This window comes from Netta rufina (genome assembly GCF_964035555.1).
Source record: "Netta rufina genome assembly, chromosome: 22".
Lineage (NCBI taxonomy): Eukaryota > Metazoa > Chordata > Aves > Anseriformes > Anatidae > Netta > Netta rufina.
Window position 1 is genome coordinate 6,498,750 of NC_140146.1, and position 19,853 is coordinate 6,518,602.

Below are 19,853 nucleotides of genomic sequence, written 5' to 3' on the forward strand. Positions count from 1 at the left end.
CTAGCGAGGGAGTCGGGATTGTCTGTCACAGGGAAATCTGTCGGCAGTGAATGTCACCTTGTGCCGTGACCCGCTCCTGGGTCAGCATCCCAGTGGGAAACCTTCAGGAAAACCCAAGGCCACCAAACCCAACAGCTCGACGGGGAAGCTGGGCTGCGGAGCTCAGGTGGGGGTCCCGACCGGTTTGATGCTCTTGGGGCTGGTTTGGAAACACTTCAGGACTTGTATAAGCACATAAATTGTTCTGCAATAATGGTGCAAGCCTGGGAAAGCTGTAAGACCTTATGAGAAAGGATAAATAGAGGGAGACCAGGGAGAAGAGCTGTTGATAGGGGACCCAACCCCAGCTGGGAAGGGGAATAAGCCAAACTCCTTTAGCTGCTTGGAGGCAGGGGCTGTACAGGCATTTCAGTGGCAGTTTGCCATAATAATCCTTAGTTTTTATGGGGTAGCAGGGAAGAAGGAGCAGGGAGCAGGTCTCCGTGAGCAGCTGGACAAAGGTGGGACACTGGGGTCCTGCCCACACCCCCAGCCCAGCTCTCCATCGGTGCAAGCCCCCGACAGTGCCCGTGTGCTGAGGGCAGGCTCGTTTTGTGACCCCAAAACGCTGCCCAGCAGCACGGCGGGGACAGGGCCAGGCCATTCCTCAGGTGCCCGAGGCATGAACACAGTCCAGGACCCGAAATCGGAGCTGTGCACACCCCAGCAGGCGCGCACGGAGGCGGTGCTGGAGGCGTGAGAAATGAGCAGCCTGCACGGCCAAAGGGCAGCGCTTGGAAGGGACAAATTTAGCCCCGAGGTAGCTGGGACAAGCTCTGGCAGGAGCTTTGGGTGCTGTGCAGCAGGATCCTGCTCCTGGGGGCTCCTCGTGCGCCTGTGCATCCATCGCGGATCAATAGGGGTGCAGGAGGCAGCTCGGAGAGCTCCTTGCCAAGACCCCCAGGACTCCAGGGGAAAGCAGAGGGCGGCGAGCTTTGGCGTTAATCCGCCATGCGGTGGAGACTTTGCTCTGGGATTAGGTGCTTGCACGTGCCTGTCCTGACCCGGGGACACCAGGTCCTCAGGGGAGGAAGGGCTCGGATACAGCAGCAAGGGGGGAAAATGCACCGCCGCCAAGCCAGGTGCTGGAAAAAGAGAGAACAAAAGTCTTGCAGAAGAAGGTTTGTTGTATTTGCACGGGCTCACAGTGATCCACCGGGGAACTTTTACAGTAACAGGGAGGGGTTTTCCCCTTCTGGTACAACGCAGACATCGCCGTGAAAACACGGTTAAAAGGCTCGTGGTGACAGCTTTCATGCCAACGTGTATTAAAAGCCCAAGAGCACGGCCCCCTCCAGGACACCACGTGCCTCTGCTGCTCCCTGCTGAGATCCCATCCCGAATAAATAGGTCCCTGGGCTAAGTTATTAGGGACAAATCCTCCTAACACGAAAGTGAACCTGAAACAGAACAAGAACAGCTACAAGACCCAAACCAACACGCGCACACGGAGGAGCACAGAGTTGCCCATGCCACAGTACCGAAGGCCATCCACGGCTACAAAATTAAATAGACCTAGAGCTCAGCTACAAAATTAAATAGACCTACGACTCGGACACATGTACACATTAAATACATCAAACACAATCAAACCTGACATGTAAACTCGGCGGGTTACCTTCCGAAAAACAAACCCTAACCAAACGCTACGATACAATGCATGGATATTCAAGTACAAAGAGATCCTGGGTTGTTTGGTTTGCAGCAGTGAAAGAACGAAGAAAATGGAGATTTTTTTTGCTACCACGCTCGGCTTGCAGCCTCCTTCGGGAACAAAGGTTAAGAATTTGGAGCCTCGGGTGAAAAAAAACATTGGGGTTTGCTGCTGCCCTGTATGTGCTAAAGGATCTGGCTGAGGAGGCTGCAAAGAGATAGCACCGAGACTCTGTCCCCTGTTGTTTGTGTCCGGATCCTGCTGGGGGGCAGAGCGAGCTGCAGGTCTCTGCAGAGGATTTTTTTTTTCCTTTCCTCCCTGCCCAAATATCCCCAGGCAGCTTCTGGTGTGGGGCCAGCAGTGTGCGGAGGGGTGCGAGGAGAGGACGCGGTCCCGTAGGGGGAACCTAGGGCATCCTTGCTGGGTAAACTCAAGCCACTTTCGTGGCTGATTTTGTGGCAGCCCCTTGCTTTATTCCACCTCCGAGGTGCCAGGCTCTCAGTACTGCAGGTCACACTATGGTTTGGAGCCAGCACCATCAGGAAAGGATTTTTTTTTTTTTGCGTAAAATGGAAAGAACGTCCCCAAAGACCCTGGCTTGCTTTCTCCATCTCTGCCAGACAGCCCCGATCTCGCAGGACAACCCCACCTATTGCTACCTCACGTCCTGTGCCGGGCAGGTCCCTTACACCTCCCCAGACCTCAGAGCTCAAGGGGGAAGATTTGGCTTAACAGCAATTCTCAGGATTCATCACAGATCCCCTCCCTTTGCTCCCCACACCCCGCCGGGCTGGGAAGCCCCGGGGGGGACTGTTGTGTGCCTGGCCGTGGGACCCCTCCTCAGGCCTGGTAGAAGTGCGGGCTGGGTGTCGGGGACCCCCGCGGGGTGCTGGGCGCCCTCCCCTCGGCCTCCCACAGGTTGTCGTAGCTCAAGTCGCTCTGGAAGCTCTGCAGCTCGGCGTAGTCGTGGTAGGCAGCGGAGCCGCGGCGCGAGAAGCCCTCGGGCAGGTCGTAAGCGCCGCTGCTGTCACCTGCAGGAAGCCAAAACTGAGCTCGGAGAGCTGCTGAGAGTCCCTCGGCTGCCTGCTCCATCACCAGCAGGGGTAGGGAAGAGGGAGGATGTGCACGAGTCCCCCCACGTGCCCTCCCAGCCCTGCTCTGAGTGATGCTGGGGGAGCAGAAGGGGCTGCGCACCCCGAGGGTCTCACCTGGTGGCTGCAGCAAGGGGCCCAGGTGTTCCTCTGGCAGGGAGGAGACCTGGAAAGGACCAAAAAAAAAATTATGTGCTGATGGGGATGGTGAAGCCATGCAGTGCCGGGGCACTTCACACCTGCTCCCCAGCACCAGGATGAGCCAGGGTTGCTCTCACGACTCACGCTGGCGAGGTAAGGAGCATCAGCAGGAGGCTGGGGAGGTCTCTGCGCCCCCGGCATCTCCCTCCAGTGTCTGCTGGGCAGGGGCTGGGAGGTCTTCGGGCACTGCAGGACCTTAAACAGAACAAATGGCAGAGCTGATGCCTGCCGTGGAGACTGGCTGCTCCCTCCCACCCCCAAGCTAGCCCTGCTGTGAGCAGATTGTTGCTGCAGACTCAGGGAAAACAAGGTTTTTCTCTCCGCCTTGCAAGTTCTGCGACATTCCAGTGCCAAAAGCCCTCGCTGTGAGAGAAAGAACGGGTGCAGGTGGCACACAGGGGTGATGGAGGATGGCCAGGGGTGAAGGGAGGAGAGCGAAACCCACGGGCAGCTCAGGGTCAGGGTCAGAAGGAGCCCTCCAGGGAGGAGAGGGGGCTCAGCGATACGTGGGGCACCAGCCAAAAGGCTGCTAAGGGGTGCACAGAACCAGAAATATCGCCTCCAACAGGCCCCCGGTTGTTCGGGGGGTGTGGATCAGCCTCTGACTCATCTCCAGTTTCTGGAGGCTGGACGACATCTCAGTCTGGGCTTTTGTTTTGTGGGTTCTGGCTCTTCCCGGGGCTGTTGTGCCGCTGGCATCGAGCGATAAGACAGGGGAAACCTGTTCCCTCTGGAGGAGAACCGAGCCGTGCCGTGCCCTGCAGTGCCACATCTGCTCGGGCTCAGGCAGACAGCAGGAAAAGAATTTTTCCTGCCGGGGGCACAAATTCTGGAGCCCAAAAGCTGTGTGAAAAAGGGGAAAGAAAAAAGAGGATGGGGGCTGGCCCCTGTGGAAATGTTTTCCCTGCTGCCTTACAGCACCGGTGAGGAAAGCACGAGGCACCGGAGAGAAACGGGCACCAGTTCCCTGCTGGGGCAACCCCTTCCCCAAGCAGGAGGGCAGCCCCCAGACCCCACAGACCCCTTACATTGCTCAGCTCCGGGTGCGACGGGGAGGCCGTGGGGTGATGCCATGAGCTGAGAGATGAGTAGGGCTCGCTGTACGCCGCGGGCACGAGCTCGCCGCCGGGGTGCTCGGGGATGAGGCCGCGCGCCGTCCTCTCTGCGTCCTGGCCGCTTCTGCCTTTGGATTTCCTGGCGCTGCCGCCCCTCCGCAGCTCCTGCGAGGGCAGCCCGGTGCTTGGCCAGTTGGTGTGGGGCAGGCACTGTGAGGAGAAGACAAAACGGGCTCTTTTCAACAGCCTTGGGCATGCACCATCACCACTCTGCTCGGGGTGCCGCGGGCATCGCTCCGCGCTTGGGCACCCCCATGGTCCCGTGGCTGTCTCCGGCCTTTTGCAACCCAGACCTGCAGCCCTGATGCAGAGAATTTAAGAACTGGGGCTCTTTATCAGCCTTTCCCTTATCAGCAGTGACAGAGCTGAGCCAGGACAAACACAGGCTCCAGGCACAGATTTGTAACGCCGCGCCGCGAGTACAGCCCGCGTGAGCTCAGCCCACCCGGGGAACCTGGACGGATCGCTCTGACCCCACAAATGTCCCGGGTTTTGGGGTTTCACTTACGTGGAGAGGCTGGGAATAGCCGGGGCTGAGCGGGTCCTCCAGCATCCTGCCCTCTGACAGCAGCACGAAGGACTGCGCGTCGTGGAAGGAGCCGCTGTTCTGGGAGAGGTGCGTCAGGGTGGCCCCTTTCCCTCCGGATGCCCAGGAGTTGGTGCGGCCGTCAGAGGCCAGCGAGCCTCTCCCGCTGCCACCGAGCTGTTGGGGGAGAGAAGGGGAGTGTGTCAGAGCACCCCAACCCCATCCCCTAGACACTAGAGCCATGTCCCCTAGTGCCATGCCTCCACCTCCCTGAAATGTCTCCAGGGCTCGGGGCTCCACCAGCACCCCATCCCGGTGCCCAACTGTCCTCTCCAGGAAGAAATCCTCCACAAAACCTCCCCTGGCACACCTCGAGCCTTCAAGCAGGGCTCTGGAAGCAAATCCTGCTGTGTCACAGGAGTATTCACACAGGACCAGAGGCAGGACGGGCAGAGCCCCCGGAGACATCCATCGGGACCCATGCGAACCCGCAGCGCCTCTTACCTGGCCGAGGTGTGGCTGCTTTGATCCCGAAAAGCTCTCTGATCCGGACAGGGAGGAGTCGGCGTTCCGAAACTGGGCTGTTTTCAGGCAGTCCAGCCACTCCCCGTAATCCTCATAGCTGCGGCAGATCACCCGGATCGAATTGATCAGCCGGCCTGCAAAACAGCACCGAGCCCCGCTGGCACTGCAGGCGCGCGCGGCGATTCCTCCAAAAACCCGTGGGCACCCCCCTGCTCCATCCCTCCCCGTTATCTCGCGGGCATCCAGAGCAGCACAGGACCTGCAGGAGGATGCTGTGCCTTCGTGGGGCAAGGACAGAGGCAGCCCGAATCCAAACGATGGCACCCGGGTGGCTCCGTTCACCACGGCTGGGTGCCGGGATGCCCGCAGCCGCCCAGCGAAACCCAGCCCAAACTCCACAGCCGCTGCTGGCACAGCCCTCGGCACGGCAGACACTCACCTTCTATCAAAAAGGAGGTTTTCTCGTTCTCTTCAAAAAACACCTGGATGGCGTTGAGCGGCAGCTCGCCCTGGCGGAGAGAGAAGCAGGCTGAGCGCACGCGGGGGCTGCGCGCCCGCCCGAGCAGGCACCGCTGGCTCCGCTCCCTCGCACCAGATTTATCCCCCTCCAGGGAAGCCAAGAGGCTTCGGGAGCTGGCAGTGAGGTTCTGCCAGCACAGCTGGGAGCAGGAGGAGAGCCGGGAAGAGGTGCTGGCAGTGAGGGCCAGGCTGGGTTGGAGGGAGCCGGGGGATCTTCACGGGGTAGGGGGAGAAGCCTGGGAAGGCAGCGTGGCTGCACGAGTTGTGGGTGTCCTTACAAAGCCCTCCCCGAGAAGGGAGCTCAGAAAAATGCCTTCCCCTGCTTTCGTTTCCCACGCTTTAACAGCTGGCTTCTCCAGAAAATTGTGCAAACGTGGTCCTGAAGAAGGCAGGACGTGCCGGGCTGGGATTTCCAGCCTCGCAGCCAGGAATCCCCCCCCCCCCAACCTGTACCCTGCGAAGCCTCACCAAGGCAGGGCTGAGCCCCGTAAACGCCAGCGGGGGAAACGTGAGCTCCGGGGCTATGGGGCTCAGGTGTGGATGCCACTCTGCGAGCAGCTGAAGCAGATTTTGTGCTGGACACCACTCACCGATGAGCTCCCTGCTTTATTTCTCAATTTCTCTCCCTTTCTGTGAGCTGAGTGGGACATTGTCCCTTTGTCCCTGCAGCCCCTGCTCCCCTTCCCTGGTCACTGTGCCCCTGCTGCTGGCAATGGCCCTGGGACCATTTTGGCCAGGATGGCACACAGGGGACTGCGCAGTGCCCAAAACCCAAGTGCCCACCTCACCATGCCCTCCACCAAGCAAAGCCCTGTCACCGAACCTAAGGTGCAGCAGCTTGGGATCCATTTTCCCTGAGTTCTCCAGCTGCAAAAATCAGGTTTCTGGCAAAAAAAAAACCCTCATCACACCCTCACTGTCCCCACCGTGCCCTGCAGGTGTCGGGGACCTGTGTGGGCAGTTGCTGTGCAGCGTTTCTCCTGCACCGCCAAGCAATTTGCTGGCCAAGCAGAGCCAGGAGGATGAAGTGGGAGGGAAAGCTCCGCGCCGTGACTCAGTTTCCCCCGCTGCTGTCAGAGGTGGACTTTGATGCTTCGGCTCACACGGGCGCCGCGTGTGGGTGGGGGCTGTAGGAGCTGGCACAGGGCAGGCTCAAAGCATCCCTTGCAAACAGCATGCACGCTGCCTGTGCGGCCCCTCCAGCCTTTTTGGGGCACCCCCCCAATCCTAGAAGCCCCCCTGTGCCCCTCAACGCCTTGCCCGGGGCATTTTCCCACCAGCGGTTCTCCAGAACCGGCTGCTTGGGGTCGGCCCCGTGCGCACCAGCTCCTGCCCAAAACCGGGGAACAAAAGGGCCGGGCTCTTCCCTGGCACACCAGAGGCAGGGCTCGGTGTCTGCTCACGGGGAAGGAAGGGAAGCCGGCTCGCAGGAGCCCTGGGAGAAGGCTGCTGTGCCCCGGCACGCCCGTGGAAAAGCCGGTTGGTGCTGCAGGGAGCCGGCCGTGAGTCAGCCGCGCAGCCCTGCCCTCGGCACCGCTAGCGAGGCGCCCGCGGACCCACGCTCCGGCACCGTGGGAAGGCAGCGTTGCGTGGCCGGGGAAGACAAATCTGGTTTAAGGTTTCAAAAGGGATGAGTTAATCCGGGAGCCCAGCCCAGGGCCCCCCCTTGCGCCGTGCCCCGTTCCCAGGAGCTGCAAACCACGCGTTCCCGAAAGCAGGCGCAGTCGGAGGCGTGTCGGAGGAGCCACCCGCTGCTGGAAAACACCCGGGGTGGCTGAGAGGGGAGAGCTTGTGATGGTGTGCATCCCTCCTCGTGCCCCTTCCCACTGCGGGCACAGCCTCCTGCAGCCAGCAGGATGCTCCGTGCAGGTCTTCCCGCTTGGATTACGAGCAGCCTGCAGCGCTCAGGGCAGCGGCACGGGCAGGGGGAAAAAGCACGAAGGACCCCAGCGGGTCCACGCTGAAATTCGCAAGCCCTCCACCTCCACGGGGCTTCCTCATCCCTGGTCTCTGCCTCCTGTCTCAGCAGCTAACGAGGACACCTCTGAGCTCAGCACCACCACGTCCCGGTGCCGCTGCACCTGCTGGTGTGCACAGCTTGTCTCGGCACAATTACAGCATGAGAAATCAGGGTCGGGGAGCACCAGGCTGGTTAACAGCCATCCCAGCCGTGTCTAGGATGAATTCTGGCAAGGGGTTTTAAGGGCTCACACTTCAGGCCACGCAGATGCAGCTCCCGTGCTCCTTGCTCTCAAGCAGTGCCGCAGAAAGGGGCTCGGGAAGCCACCGGCACGGCCGCCCAGGAGCACGCCAACCTCCTCCTCCCAGAGCCTTGGCAGCCAGCTCCTTCCCCCCGGGGTTTTTGTAGGAGGGCAAGGTGTTTCTCATGGGAAGATGGCTTGCACCATCCCTCTGCCTGCTCGCCTGCCAGCTGGCAAGGGAGCAGCGAGGAGGGAGAGCCCCTGCCAAGCCGGGGAGCGCAGGGAAAGGCAGGTGGAGGGGAACAAAGAGCTGGGGCCGCGCTGGAATAGCCACGGTGGGCTGGGGAGGGAGGGAGAAGAGGCTTGCAGGTGAACTGACCTTGAAGTAGAAGCTGTTGTGCTCTTCAGACACGATCACCAGGGTGGAAGGGTAAAGCACCAGCAGCCGGTCGTGCTGCTCCTTGGAAAAGCAAAGAGGAGGGAGGCTCAGCCCCGGGGACAGAGCCCAGCTGCTGCCACACCACAGCCTCCAGCTGCCACCCCCGGCCTCCAAACGCTCATTGCGCACACGTGCCACCCCCTGGCACCGCAGCAGGGCCGGAGGAGCGGTGACAAACCTCGTCCCATTTATTAGGACCGGGGTGAAAGGAGCCCTCGGGGACCCCCTGGCGCAGGGCTCTGCACCATCGGGGCCCTGCCGACCCGAGGCTGTGTCCTACCTGGAAAGGCAAGTGCTGGAGCTTCACTTTGGAAGCACAGATGACGTTGCCGAGGGATTCCCGCTGGGTCCCTCTCCACTCCTGGACAGGCATGTTCTGCACGGACCACCGCAGCTCCTCCTTCCCCATGGAGCTCTGCTGCCAGTCACCCTGGGGACGGGAGCAGGGCTGAGGAGCAGGGCAGTGCCTCCCCCCCCCTAAGCGCTTAGCCAGCACGGGGCCCATGGCTGGACGCTTCTCAAGCAGGGCGGAGGCAGGAAAGGGCAAATAAATCTGTGCAGGAGGCAGCTTTCCAGCCTAGCATCATCTGCACGTTGGGGGAATTCAGAGGGGAATATCCAGACAGAGGCAGAAGGGGAGGAGGACACCCCCTAAAGCTTGGAAGAGAAGGCAAGCCTCTCGAATCTGGCCCTGTTTGCTAGACCCCGCTCCCAGCCTCCTCCTCCAAAAAGGTTTTGCAAGCTCGGGACATTTGCACCAGCAGCCAGCTGGGTGAGAATTCCTCCGAAGCTGCCCCAAACCTCGTGGTGCGGCACCCCTGTGCGGCAGGGCTCCCTTTTGGCACCCACACCCCGCCAGACCCCACGTGCCACCCAGAGGGGCAGCTCCTGGCTGCTGCAGGGAAGCAGCCAGCCTGGAGAACCGGGGCTCGGGCCAGGATTAAACCCCATATCTCCACCCAGCATTTGGAAATCGCAGCGAGCACAGCAGGGAGCACTTGGAAGTGGAGCCAGAGCTCCACTGCCTTTTCGCCCCCTGCCCTCTGCTCACGCTCTCCGGGCTGGAGGAGCCCCGAGCTCCAAAGGAGGATGGAAAAAAGGGCTGGAAAATGCTGAGAGCAGCCGGTTGGAGGGGTTGTCCCCCCCCAACACAGCTTCACCAGCCCAAGACGCTCACCTGAGAGAGGAAGGGCAAGCCCAGGCTCCCTCCGTTGAGCTGGATCTGTTTCTCCAGGTGATAAAGCCACTGCTTCAGCTCTGACTCAGTCGGGCAGAACACGATAAGGGGATTCAGCAAAGGACCTGGGAGAAACGAGATGAGACGAGCAGATAAGGGCACGAGCATCACAGGGCAATCAGCTGGCCGGGGCTGTTCTGGCTCAGCACATCACACCCCGGGCTGCCTGGGACGTTGCTCTCTGGCCACCCAGCTCCAGCCCATGCCGTCACCACCCCTGTCACGTTTCCTGACAAGGGACGGGCTGCTGGGAAGCTCTCAGGAGGCAACTCCACCAGCACCTTCAGCTCCTGCAGTCACCTCTAGCTCTGGCCGCCCTTTTTCAGTCCCAAACCAGGCCAGGAGCAAAAGTCCAGGAGTCCAAAAGTCACGCCTGAGAGCAGCAGGCAGCTTGTAACTCCGCAAGCCCCCGTCGGCTAGCAGAAAGCAGCGGTGACGCCTCGCCGAACCGGCGCGGTGCTCTTGGTTTTGCTTCGGCTGCAAACCCATGGAGCAGCAGCAGCTTCCCAAAGTGTTTATTTACTGCCTCACCAGATAGGGCCTGTGCCAAACGAGCTGAAGCTGCTCTCGGATGTGGCCCGGGAAGGGGGAACAGCCCTACACCTTGCTGGGTTTAACGTCTCCAGCTGGCTTTCCCTCCGTAGCACAAGCCCCAGTCTCACACCCCCCTGCTACTCACCGCAGAGACAACCTAATGACGTTAATAATCATTTCTGGCACGCTGCAGAATGGATGTCGTGATTAATAATTTACCCGTGGTCTTACATTAAAGCCATATTGGGTGCATGCTTCGTACGAGCTGGATTCATGGGGCTTGGAGGTGCTCAGATAACGAGCGCTCGGCAGAAACACGGTACTTTGCCCTCCTGTGGAGCGCCTGTCATCTCGCAATCCCCGCATTATCTATCGGTTAATTAAGACTTTGAGACACCTCTGTCTGTCCGGAAATGCTCTAACACAAACAGAGAGGTGGGGAAGCTGAGGCAGCTGAACGGCAGCCCGTGAGCCGCGGCGCTCAGCCCCATCGCAGCGCTTCGGTGGCACGCAGCCCTGGGCATCCATGTGCCCATCGACCCGCGTGACTCCGGGCTTCTCCTTTTCCCCTGCCTTGATTTCCCTGCCCTTGCAGCAGAGATAAAGAGATTCCCTGCCCTGTGCAGGGCAGCTGGGAGGGTGTATACGTGACAACGTTATCCAGATGTTCAGGAAGCTCCGAGCCCTTCCCGGAGCACCCAAACCATCACAGATGTTTTTTTTTTCATGAAAAAAACACATCAGTTTTTTTTTTTTCCCAGCAGGACTTTTTCCCAGCATGGCACTGCTTGCCCTGCCACATCCAACGGGGTGCTAAGGGGGGGAAAAAGGAGAAGAGGAACTCCAGCAGCACAGCCTGCGGCAGCGCCGTGACGCAGAGGGGCTGAGCAACCTGTGCCGGCCCTCGTGCGCCCTTCGTCTGCCCCGCGCTTCCCCTTTCCGTGGGAAGGCTCCCAGGGGAACGTCGGGGTCAATGAAGCCACTTCCCTGCATGGCTGCAGCCTGTTCCCACCCTGGAGCCAGCAAAAAGCTGCTGCAGCATCCGCAGCTGGGGCAGGGGCAAAGGGATGCTCTGGAGGCTGGAGCAGCCAAGGTGCCGGCATCAGCAGCGACGGTGCTGGCACCTTCCGAGGCTCCGAGCTGCCCAAAAAACACAGTTCCTGGGGGAAATCCACAGGATTTCGCAAGAGGATGGGCTCGTGTCTTCTGTCGCCAAGTCATGGGACAAAAGACTCCCACCCTGAGGCCACACACCAGGCTCTGCTCCTGCTGCGCCTTGGTTTCTCCCTCTCCGGCGGAGAAATAAAGCTGCTCCGCTGATCTCATGGGATTCCTACACACCGCTGCCTCCCCGGCCTCTCCTCATCACTATTTCCTAACCACCTCCCTCTGCCAGAAGAGCCTTGATTTGTTCTTCCCCTGAGCAGGACCCAAACCCAGCACAGCTCGGGGCGATTTTCCACCCAGCCGCGCTCACCCGCGCTTCAGCGCGCTCAGAGCGCGTCCGCCCAGCCCTGTGCAGAGATTTCCTTCGTCTTTTCGGCTGCCAAAAAGGGTTCAAGAGCCCTGCCCCACGCAGCTCAATGATGCAACAGCCCGGCAGTCCTTAAAACCAGTGGGTCATTTTTCCCAGCTCCTTTTTATATGTTATTTTTGTTTGGTTGAGTGGCTTTCTAACAGTGGGCACAGGGCACGCATGAGCTTCCTTGGCTCTGTTTTTGCAGGGTTAGCCACTAATTTCTGTGCTGTAACTGCCCCTCCTGGGGGCTTGGGGCCGCTGCAGCTCTGTAAGGACTTCACCAGCCATGCTGCAGCAGGTCGATATCCCAGGAAATGTTTTATAAAGCAAGATCTCACCGAGAAAAGTCTAAAAACTCATGGAGGTGGGGGTGCTGCTGGGGGAGAGTCGAAGAAGTGATGCTGTGCCCTGATGGCACCCGCCTGGTGTTGCTGGTGGGGCCATCCACCTCTCAGTACTTCTCCAATTTGTGTTCAAATTTACTCCAGGATGCTCAGCTCCTGCAGGACCCATCACCAGGTGCCCCATCAGCCCACCCTCTGCGCTCCCACCCAGCCCCATTCCCGGCCCTGCATCCCTGGGCATCCGTGGCCAGGAATTTTGGAGCCGTGGGGAGGTGGAAGGACGAGCATCACCTCCCTGTCTCCTCTCCCCGTGTGTTTTCCTCCAGGACTAGGTCAGAGGGGGACAAAGAGCAGGCAGCTGTGACTAATGCACCCTTTGCTCCCCTCCCGAAGCGCGCACGCGGAGGCACCGACCTGTGATGCGGAAGGCGTGATCCTCCTGCCCCGGGCTCTTCCCAGCCTCGATTTCACACACGTTCAGCTCTTTCAAAGGCAGCAGTCCCTGCACGAGAAGGATGAACCATTATCTCGGGGGACAGGCGATGAGCACCCCTTTATCTTGGGGACTGGGAGCCCAGCCCCGGCCCCAGCAGGTTGGACGGCAGAAATCTGGAAATATTCGGGATGTCCACTGCCCTGCTGGCCAGAAGCTTTCTGTAGGCTTCAAATCTTTTGGTTTGAAGAGAGGACTCAACAAAACAATGCTGATTTAGCAAAGAAAACCAGATGGAAACGCCCATAAAGCAAAATTGGGCTGCTGGGTTCCTGCAACGAGGCACGGGGACGGATGACAAGTTTGTGCTCCCTGTCGTGGGCTCCCTGAACAAGGGCTGTAAAGGATGCAAATTGCCCTAATGTCTAGGGGCCACTGCTGGCACACTAATTCCTTTTTAATTCCTTTAGAATTAATAATCCGAGGGGCTGCTTAGAAAGCAGACAGGGGATTTTGTGATGTTGTTTGTATTCTGACATGGGTCTTTTCGGCTGAAGCCCGGCTTGCCGGCTGACTCAAGAGACTGCACTGTCACGTTGCGTTAACCTCAAGTGACCGGGAAGACAATAAATCATTTCTAAAAGGGACGAATTTTCCGAACATCCCCAAAACAGCAGTGCTCAGTTGCAGACGCTCACTCCCGTGGAGGGAGAGCGCGGTCAGGCTTTGCTCGGCTGTGATTTTTTGGCAGAAAAGCCTTGGCTTGGAATTCACCAGGTGAAAAGCTTGCTCAGTGGCGGCCAGCACAGCCCCAGGAGTGGGGTTTCCCTCTCCTGTCCCATCCTGTCCTGCCCTCCCAGTGCCCCCAGTTTGGCTGTGCCACCCTACCTGGTAGGTGAGCCCGTTGAAGCCCATGGACTGGAAGTACAGATAAGACTGGAACAGCTCCAGGTAGCAGTCGTTCACCTCCTGCAGAAAATACAAACATTTTGGGGGAGCTCTGACGGACACAAGCCGTAGCTGGAGGAGGTCCCCAAGGGTCCCGTTGCCCAAAATTGCTCGTCACTTCCCAGCCCTGCAGGGCCACTCCGAGCCCGCAGGCACGTGCCGTGATTTACCTGGCAGTGCTGAAGCTTTAGCTTGACCTTGGAGTAATAGATGATTTTCCCCAGGTTCCTGACAACTGTTTTCCTCCTCCCCTTCTTGAACAAGCTGGGGAACCTCTGGTCCAGGTTTTCTTTTTGGTTTTCTTGGTTCTGGAAGTGCTGGAGGAAGGATTCAGGAGAAACAAATCAGAGGTGGGAGGGAGGGAGGGATGGAGGAGATGTTCCCAGCGCGACCCGTCCTCCAAAATGTGCCCTGGGAGGGTGCCCAGCCCCTGCTGTTTGTTGCTGGGTCTCCATGCCAGCGTGCTGGCTGCGGGTGCTGCTGGCAGGCCTGGGGAGCTGGGGAGCTAAAAGGAGGCTTTATGGGGTGGGAAAGAGGGGGCACAGAAGCACATCCTACATTTAGGGTCGCCACAGCTGACCCCCTGCCATCCGAATTAAATTCACTGGAGCAAGGATCGACCCGGGCTCAGCAAACACAGGCTGCCTCCCCCGCGGGGAGTTTCTCTTATTTCCCGAGCCCTGGTTCTATGGAAATCCCTCCCTTGTGCAATGACACCGACCCCACACCCCTATTGCACTGAAAAGCCCCTGGGGTATTGCACCAAGGCCCGGGGTGAAAAGCTCTCCCTGCAGTTCCTCTGGGAACGCTCTTTTTGGTTTGATTTTTCCCGGAGGCTGGTTGACTATTTGGGGTGAAGGAGGGGCTGTGTCTCAGCAAGACCACACAATCCCCATAAATCCACACCCTGCGTGCACATCCGAGACTGAAATATCAATTTTAGGCACGCCACGGACTCCGGGATACTAATTCCAGAGAAAAAGAGAAAGGCAGGTGGGAGATGCAAGCTTTCCCTGGCTACAGACCCTGGGGGGACCCCGCTTTGCTCGTTGCAGGCTGGCTTTTGTCCCGTGCCGGAGGGCTGTGGCGGTGGCATGTGGCTCCCCCCCGGTTGCAGCAGCATTTCCAGGAACTAGCAGGGAGCCAGGGCGCACGGGGATGGGGTGACAGCTCTCACCCTGCTCAGCCCTCGCTCCCCCAGCGCCGGCGGCCAGCGGGACAGCTGCCTGAGCCCCGTGATGGATGGCGAGCCAGCAGCGCGCACCGGGTCCGTGCTGGGGCCCCCGTGACTCAGCCCTGGGGAATGGCATTAACCCCTCTCCTCACCCATCACCCTGCCCTTCTCCGGTGCTTCTCCGCTCCCAGGAGCCTTCCACCCGCAAGGACTGGAGCTCAAGCTGCGCCCTCGTGGATTTCGGTGGCTTTTTGGGGATGTGGGCTGAGCCTTTCCCTGCGCCGCGTCTCCATCTGGCTCGTTCCACGCGGGACCCGTGCACATGCACCCAGATCCTCCCCTGGAGGCAGGAACCTGCCGGCTGCCAATTAACGCTCTCACCGAGAGGCAATTAAGCATAGGAAATGATTGCCTTGGTGCTACGAGCTGCTGCCAGCACCCAAAGTGATAACAAAGCCTGGCAGCGGGGTGAGGCGGGGTGCGGGACTGAAAGCGGGGACACTGCGGTGAGCAGAGAGGTGCCCCAGTGATGCTGCTGGATGGATCTTGGCCTGGAATCGCCCTGTAATACGTGAGGCTCTGGGATGCAAAAGCAGCTTGGACGCTGGGAAGCCAGCAGTGATTTTGGGAAAGAGCCCCGCAGGGGTGAGGTGCCCCCAACACTCTCCCTTCAAGCCCAGAGCAGGGCAGCAGCACCTCCACATCCCACCTTCAGTGGGGATGTGGTGCCCCGATGGGGACAAGTCCACCAAAGCAGGGCACGGCCAGTGCAACACGAACAAAACCAGCCTGTAGATAAATTTGGGGCCAGCTTCAGCTCCCCAGCTGCTCCCTCCTGGCTTCGGAGCTGCGGCGAGGCAGACGGCGCCGTTTGGGCACAGCCCAGCTGCTCGCCCGGCCAGGGTCAAAGGGGGGAGCAGGATTTTTCTCTCTTGAGAAAGATGTAATTGAGAAGCCTTTCAAGCGCCAGCGGTCTTATCATTCCTCATCAGGTATTGCAGGAAGAAGTGGGACTGTTCTGGTCAATTTTTTACCAGGCAGAGCTCTCCTGGACTTCTCTAACCTGTGGGTTTTTTTTTCCCTGGGGTGCCCCTGCGGAACCCAAACCCAGCACAGCATTTGAGGAGGCAGCAGGGGAGCTGCCCCCAGCTTTCCACAGGTCCCTGGACACCTCCAAACCCAGCAGCTGGAGCAGGTCCTCAGCCAAGATCCCTGGAGAACAGGTCCCCGCCGGGCGCAGCAGCGCTTTGGAGGCGTTTGCTGTCCAAAAAAGACATCACAACCACGGGCTCTGCTGCTCCTGCCAGGGCCCCGTGGCTTGGCCAGCCCCTGGGCTGGGCTCAGCCCCTGTTCGATGCCCTTTCCCACAAGCTCCTGATGCTCTGCCCGGGTCCAAAGGCAGTTTCCAGGCTGCTTGAACCCCGGCCCTGCAGAAGACAGACACGTCGGACGTCCCCGGGTGTCCCGCTGGGGGACAGGTTTACAGCCCACACAAAGCCATCCCCTAAAAAAGCAGCACTGGCAACCCCACCGTGACCTTGTGCAGCCAAAAATAAAGGAAATAACCATCAGAAACCCTCCTCTGGCTGGTTTGTGCTGGGGGCAAACCCTCTCCCTGCCCAATGAGCACATTTTGGGGCGGCTCAGCGGTCCCCTTGCGCTGCCGGCAGTACAGATCCCTGGAAATCTGATTTTTCTTGGGGTTTGGCATGCCCACCCCGACACATCCTCGCTCCCCACCTCCGTCCCCGCTGTCTCATCCCGCAGGTAGAGCCGGTTGCTGATTAACCTGCCCCAGCCCCTGCAGCCCCCGGTGACTCCCCACTGAATCACCGAGCCAGGAAGGGCTCAGCCTCGCAGGGCTGCTGCCCCCGGGGCACCAAAAGCTGCTGCCTGGTGATAAAACAGGCAGAGGAGAGGCCCTGCTCTCCTGCCCCATCCTCCCATCCTGGTTTTAACTGGGGAAAGTGGGAAAAAAGGCGCTGGGTGGGAGCAGGGGGGCTGGCTTGGCAGCTATCCACAGTGGGATCATGGGGACAGGTTTTTGGGGTGTTTCTTGCCCAAAAAACCTCTTGCCCTGAGATGGGGATGTCCACGCTGATGGCTCTGCTCGCCCTAAAACCCCGCAGCACCCGGTCACCTCCTGCTCTCTGCTGCTTTTTTTTTTTTTCCTTGAAAAAAAACGAGGGTGGGAAAAGGGCTGAATCGTGGCTTTCCCCCAGCCACACAAGATGCTTGCGGCTGGGCAGGGAGCTGGGATCCCAGCTGCCCCCCGGCGGGGTGACACCCACCCCACCCCACCCTCCTTCCTGCCCCGAGGGGATCCCACACACAACAGGGGATCCCTTTTGCAGGACCTGCGGCCAGCACAGCTCTCCCGGGGGATGGAGGCAGCATCTGGTCCCTCCCCGAGCCCTGCTGGGGGCAGGCAGGGAGCTGTGCCCACCCCATTGCCCTCAGCCAAATATCTTCCCCCTGTACCAACCAGGATGCCCCCAAATAGAGGGGGCAGCACCCACCCCTCCGAGCTCGAGGCCACTGAGCCCTCAACAAACATCTCAAACCCCAAAGGACAAACCCCTGCCTCAGGTTCCCTGTCCCCATACCCACACGGGGTGGGAGGCACATGCCCAGGACCGCTCCATCCGTGGCCCTGGGCGACCCCAAAAGCCAAGCGAACGCATCGGGGCTCGTGGGTGCGCCCCTGCGTGCCCCGAACGGGGCTGGGAAGCGGGCCATATGGCCACGGGGCTGCTACGTGCCCGGGGCAGACCTGCCCTTCCTGATTATCTTCCCAAGGCTCCCCGCGTGCGCGCTGCCTGCTCCGTCTCATTCCAGCGTGGGAATGAATCACCTCCGAGCGCTCGCTCTCCTTTTCCCTTCCTCCGCGGGGCGACCCAGAAACAAAGAACCACAAAAAGAGGAGCAAGGGGGTTAGGGGACGTTCCCACCTCGCTGCCCGCCTCGCCCTCCGCACCCCACAACCAGCACGTGAATTTTTGGGGCATGGTGGCTCCCCTCGAGCCCTCTTTCGGGACCCGGAGCTGTCGGTGATGCTGCCAGGAGAGGTGGGGGGCTCAGCCCCAGGGTGGTGGGTGGGAGATTGAACCTGCTGCCACCCCGTTTCGGGGCTCTTTTTGCACACATCTGGCCTTGGGATGGGTGGGAATAAACCCTGGGGAGGGGGGCAGGATGCGTTGCTACTTGCCTTTCCCGGGATGTACTGCAGGATTTTGTCTGCGGTCGTATCTCGCTCCCCACCTCCGTCTATCCCGAAAAAGCTGGGCAGCTTTTTCTTGCCATTTTGCCTACAGGAGGGGGAAAAAAAAAAATAAAAGAAAAAGAAAAACTGAAACAAAACAGGCATGTAAACACAGAGCGAGGCCGATGCGGAGTGAATTCTTATTTCTTCCCAGAAATAAGGAAGTCGGAACGCCAAGTAAGCAATTTGTCATGGGCTTTCTAATCATCCCAGCCCTTTAATGGGCTGATAACCAGCCTGGGACGGTTGTAATGGGTTTTGTGCTGCACCTGTTGGTGTTTGGGTTTCGTTTCGGTTTGTTGTGGTTGTTTTTCTTTTTTTTTATCATTTCTTCCCGTAGCCAGGTGATCAGCTGGGCTCCACCGAGCCTCCAAAGGGGTAGGGGAGGATGTTCTGCTCAGAAGGCAGAGGCCAAATCCAGCCCGGTTTTGTTGGGAGCTCTCTGCTTTTCCTCTCCCTTTCCTTCTGCTCCCAGCAAGGCCCCCAGCTCCTCCCGATGCGCACACCAGTAAGGAGCAGGCACTGGTTTGGAAGCACTGGGGCTGCCCAGCAGCTTTCCTCACCTCCCATCTCCCTGGGAAGCCAGGACTGGTGTCAGCCCTCGGGGTCCCAATTCCCCAACCCTTCTCCCGTGGACTCCCACAGCCCTGCTCCTGGTTTAGGGCAGCCCCAAGACCCAGGACCGGTGGCAGCGTCTCCTCCCGGGCTCTATTTTGGGACCGTGGTACCCGAGTGCTGTCCCGGGCACCCGACACCAAACCCCGAGAGGATTTCGCAGGCATTTTCTTCCTCTGGGGGTACAGGCAGGGGTCGGGCTGAAGGGGCAGGGTGCTGGGATTTGGGGCTGGCTGAAATTAAAGGGATGTGAATGCTGCTTTTCCACCCCACAGCAGCTCTGGGTGTCACGTATAAAGAGCTATGGGTGAAGAAGAGAAACATCAGGCATTTCACCCCGCATCTGCCCCACAGGGGGGAGTTTCCATTTTTCAACCCAAAATGACCCAAATCAGGTTTTTCCTCAGGGCAGCCTCACCGGGATCCCCCGGCACAGCCCCGCAATAACCTCCCAGGGGCTGGCAGCCACTCGATCCCATTTGGCACCGCCGGCACCACTCAGAGCCCCGCAGGAGCCCTCCTTCACCAGCAGCTCCTGGGCACCCCGTCCCGCGTGGAGGCTTGAAAAAACCGTCCCCAATAAAACCGAGCGTACTCACTCTTTCTTCAGCGAAGGTTTCCTTCTGAACGAGTGCCTGAACCTCCCAGGTGCCTGGGGAACACAAGTTATGTTCCCCATGCCGGCGGGAGGGAGCAGCGAGCGGGCGCGCGGAGCCGGGGCGCTCGGTGCGGTGTGTCACGCAGCCATTCCCCGCTTCCGTCTGCAGTGACTCTTGTGGGTGTGAGCTGCGAGCAAACAGACTTTTGGCCAAGGTTTCTCAGCTGCTCCGCTTCTCCTCCCTCCCCGCGTGGGGCCGGGACGCGCTGCGTGCCGCGGGGAGGGGCTGGGTGCCGGCTCCAGAGCCACGGCTCCCCGTGCGCACCGCGGCACCCGCAGGGATGGATGCCCTGGCACGCTCCGAGGGTGCATGGGGAGACCACAGATCAGCAGGCAGGACGAGGCTGGAGCCCCTAAAGAGCTCCTCGGGAGCGTTTTTGCTAAAGGGAATAAATCACGGCTTGGTTGGAAAAAAAAAGAAAAAGGGAGCAGGAAGAAAATGTCGGTGATTATTGCTTAAGGTGTTCGGGACAGTTGTGTGAGTTGGAAAGGAGCAGCCTGGGTTAGATTTGAAGTGAAACAAATGGCAGAAAAATACAATAATAGACTCAAAGTGTAACTAACGGCAGAAAGAGAAACAAATATGGGAAAGCCAATGTATATATTGAAGTTACACACACGTTAAAATGTAGAAATTATGGAAAATTGGCAACGGAAGCAAATCCCGAACGGAGACGTGTATGATAAGCAAAACTCCAGGGTTACTTTTAGAAGAAACACTTCAAAAGGATCCAGACAGAGCTTCCTGACGGTGGTGTGAGCCCCTTGCTGCGTGGAAGTGGTAACGCTAATAGTGAGCCGTGAATGGGAGTGCAGGAG

The 19,853-nt window shown here is 59.4% G+C and overlaps 1 protein-coding gene across 1 annotated transcript; it reads right to left on the reverse strand.

Moving 5' to 3' along the window:
- Positions 1 to 1,180: 1,180 nt before the first annotated feature.
- On the reverse strand, positions 1,181 to 19,202 carry PLEKHN1 (pleckstrin homology domain containing N1). Its single transcript, XM_084300430.1, has 15 exons — positions 18,976 to 19,202; positions 17,708 to 17,807; positions 13,496 to 13,642; positions 13,266 to 13,346; positions 12,359 to 12,446; positions 9,488 to 9,612; positions 8,591 to 8,740; positions 8,251 to 8,331; positions 5,591 to 5,660; positions 5,131 to 5,285; positions 4,609 to 4,803; positions 4,014 to 4,250; positions 3,070 to 3,180; positions 2,902 to 2,950; positions 1,181 to 2,724 (listed from the first exon to the last, which is right to left on the reverse strand). Exons 1-15 carry the CDS (start codon positions 19,053 to 19,055, stop codon positions 2,534 to 2,536), a joined length of 1,860 nt encoding a protein of 619 aa, XP_084156556.1. The 5' UTR covers positions 19,056 to 19,202; the 3' UTR covers positions 1,181 to 2,533.
- Positions 19,203 to 19,853: the final 651 nt, after the last annotated feature.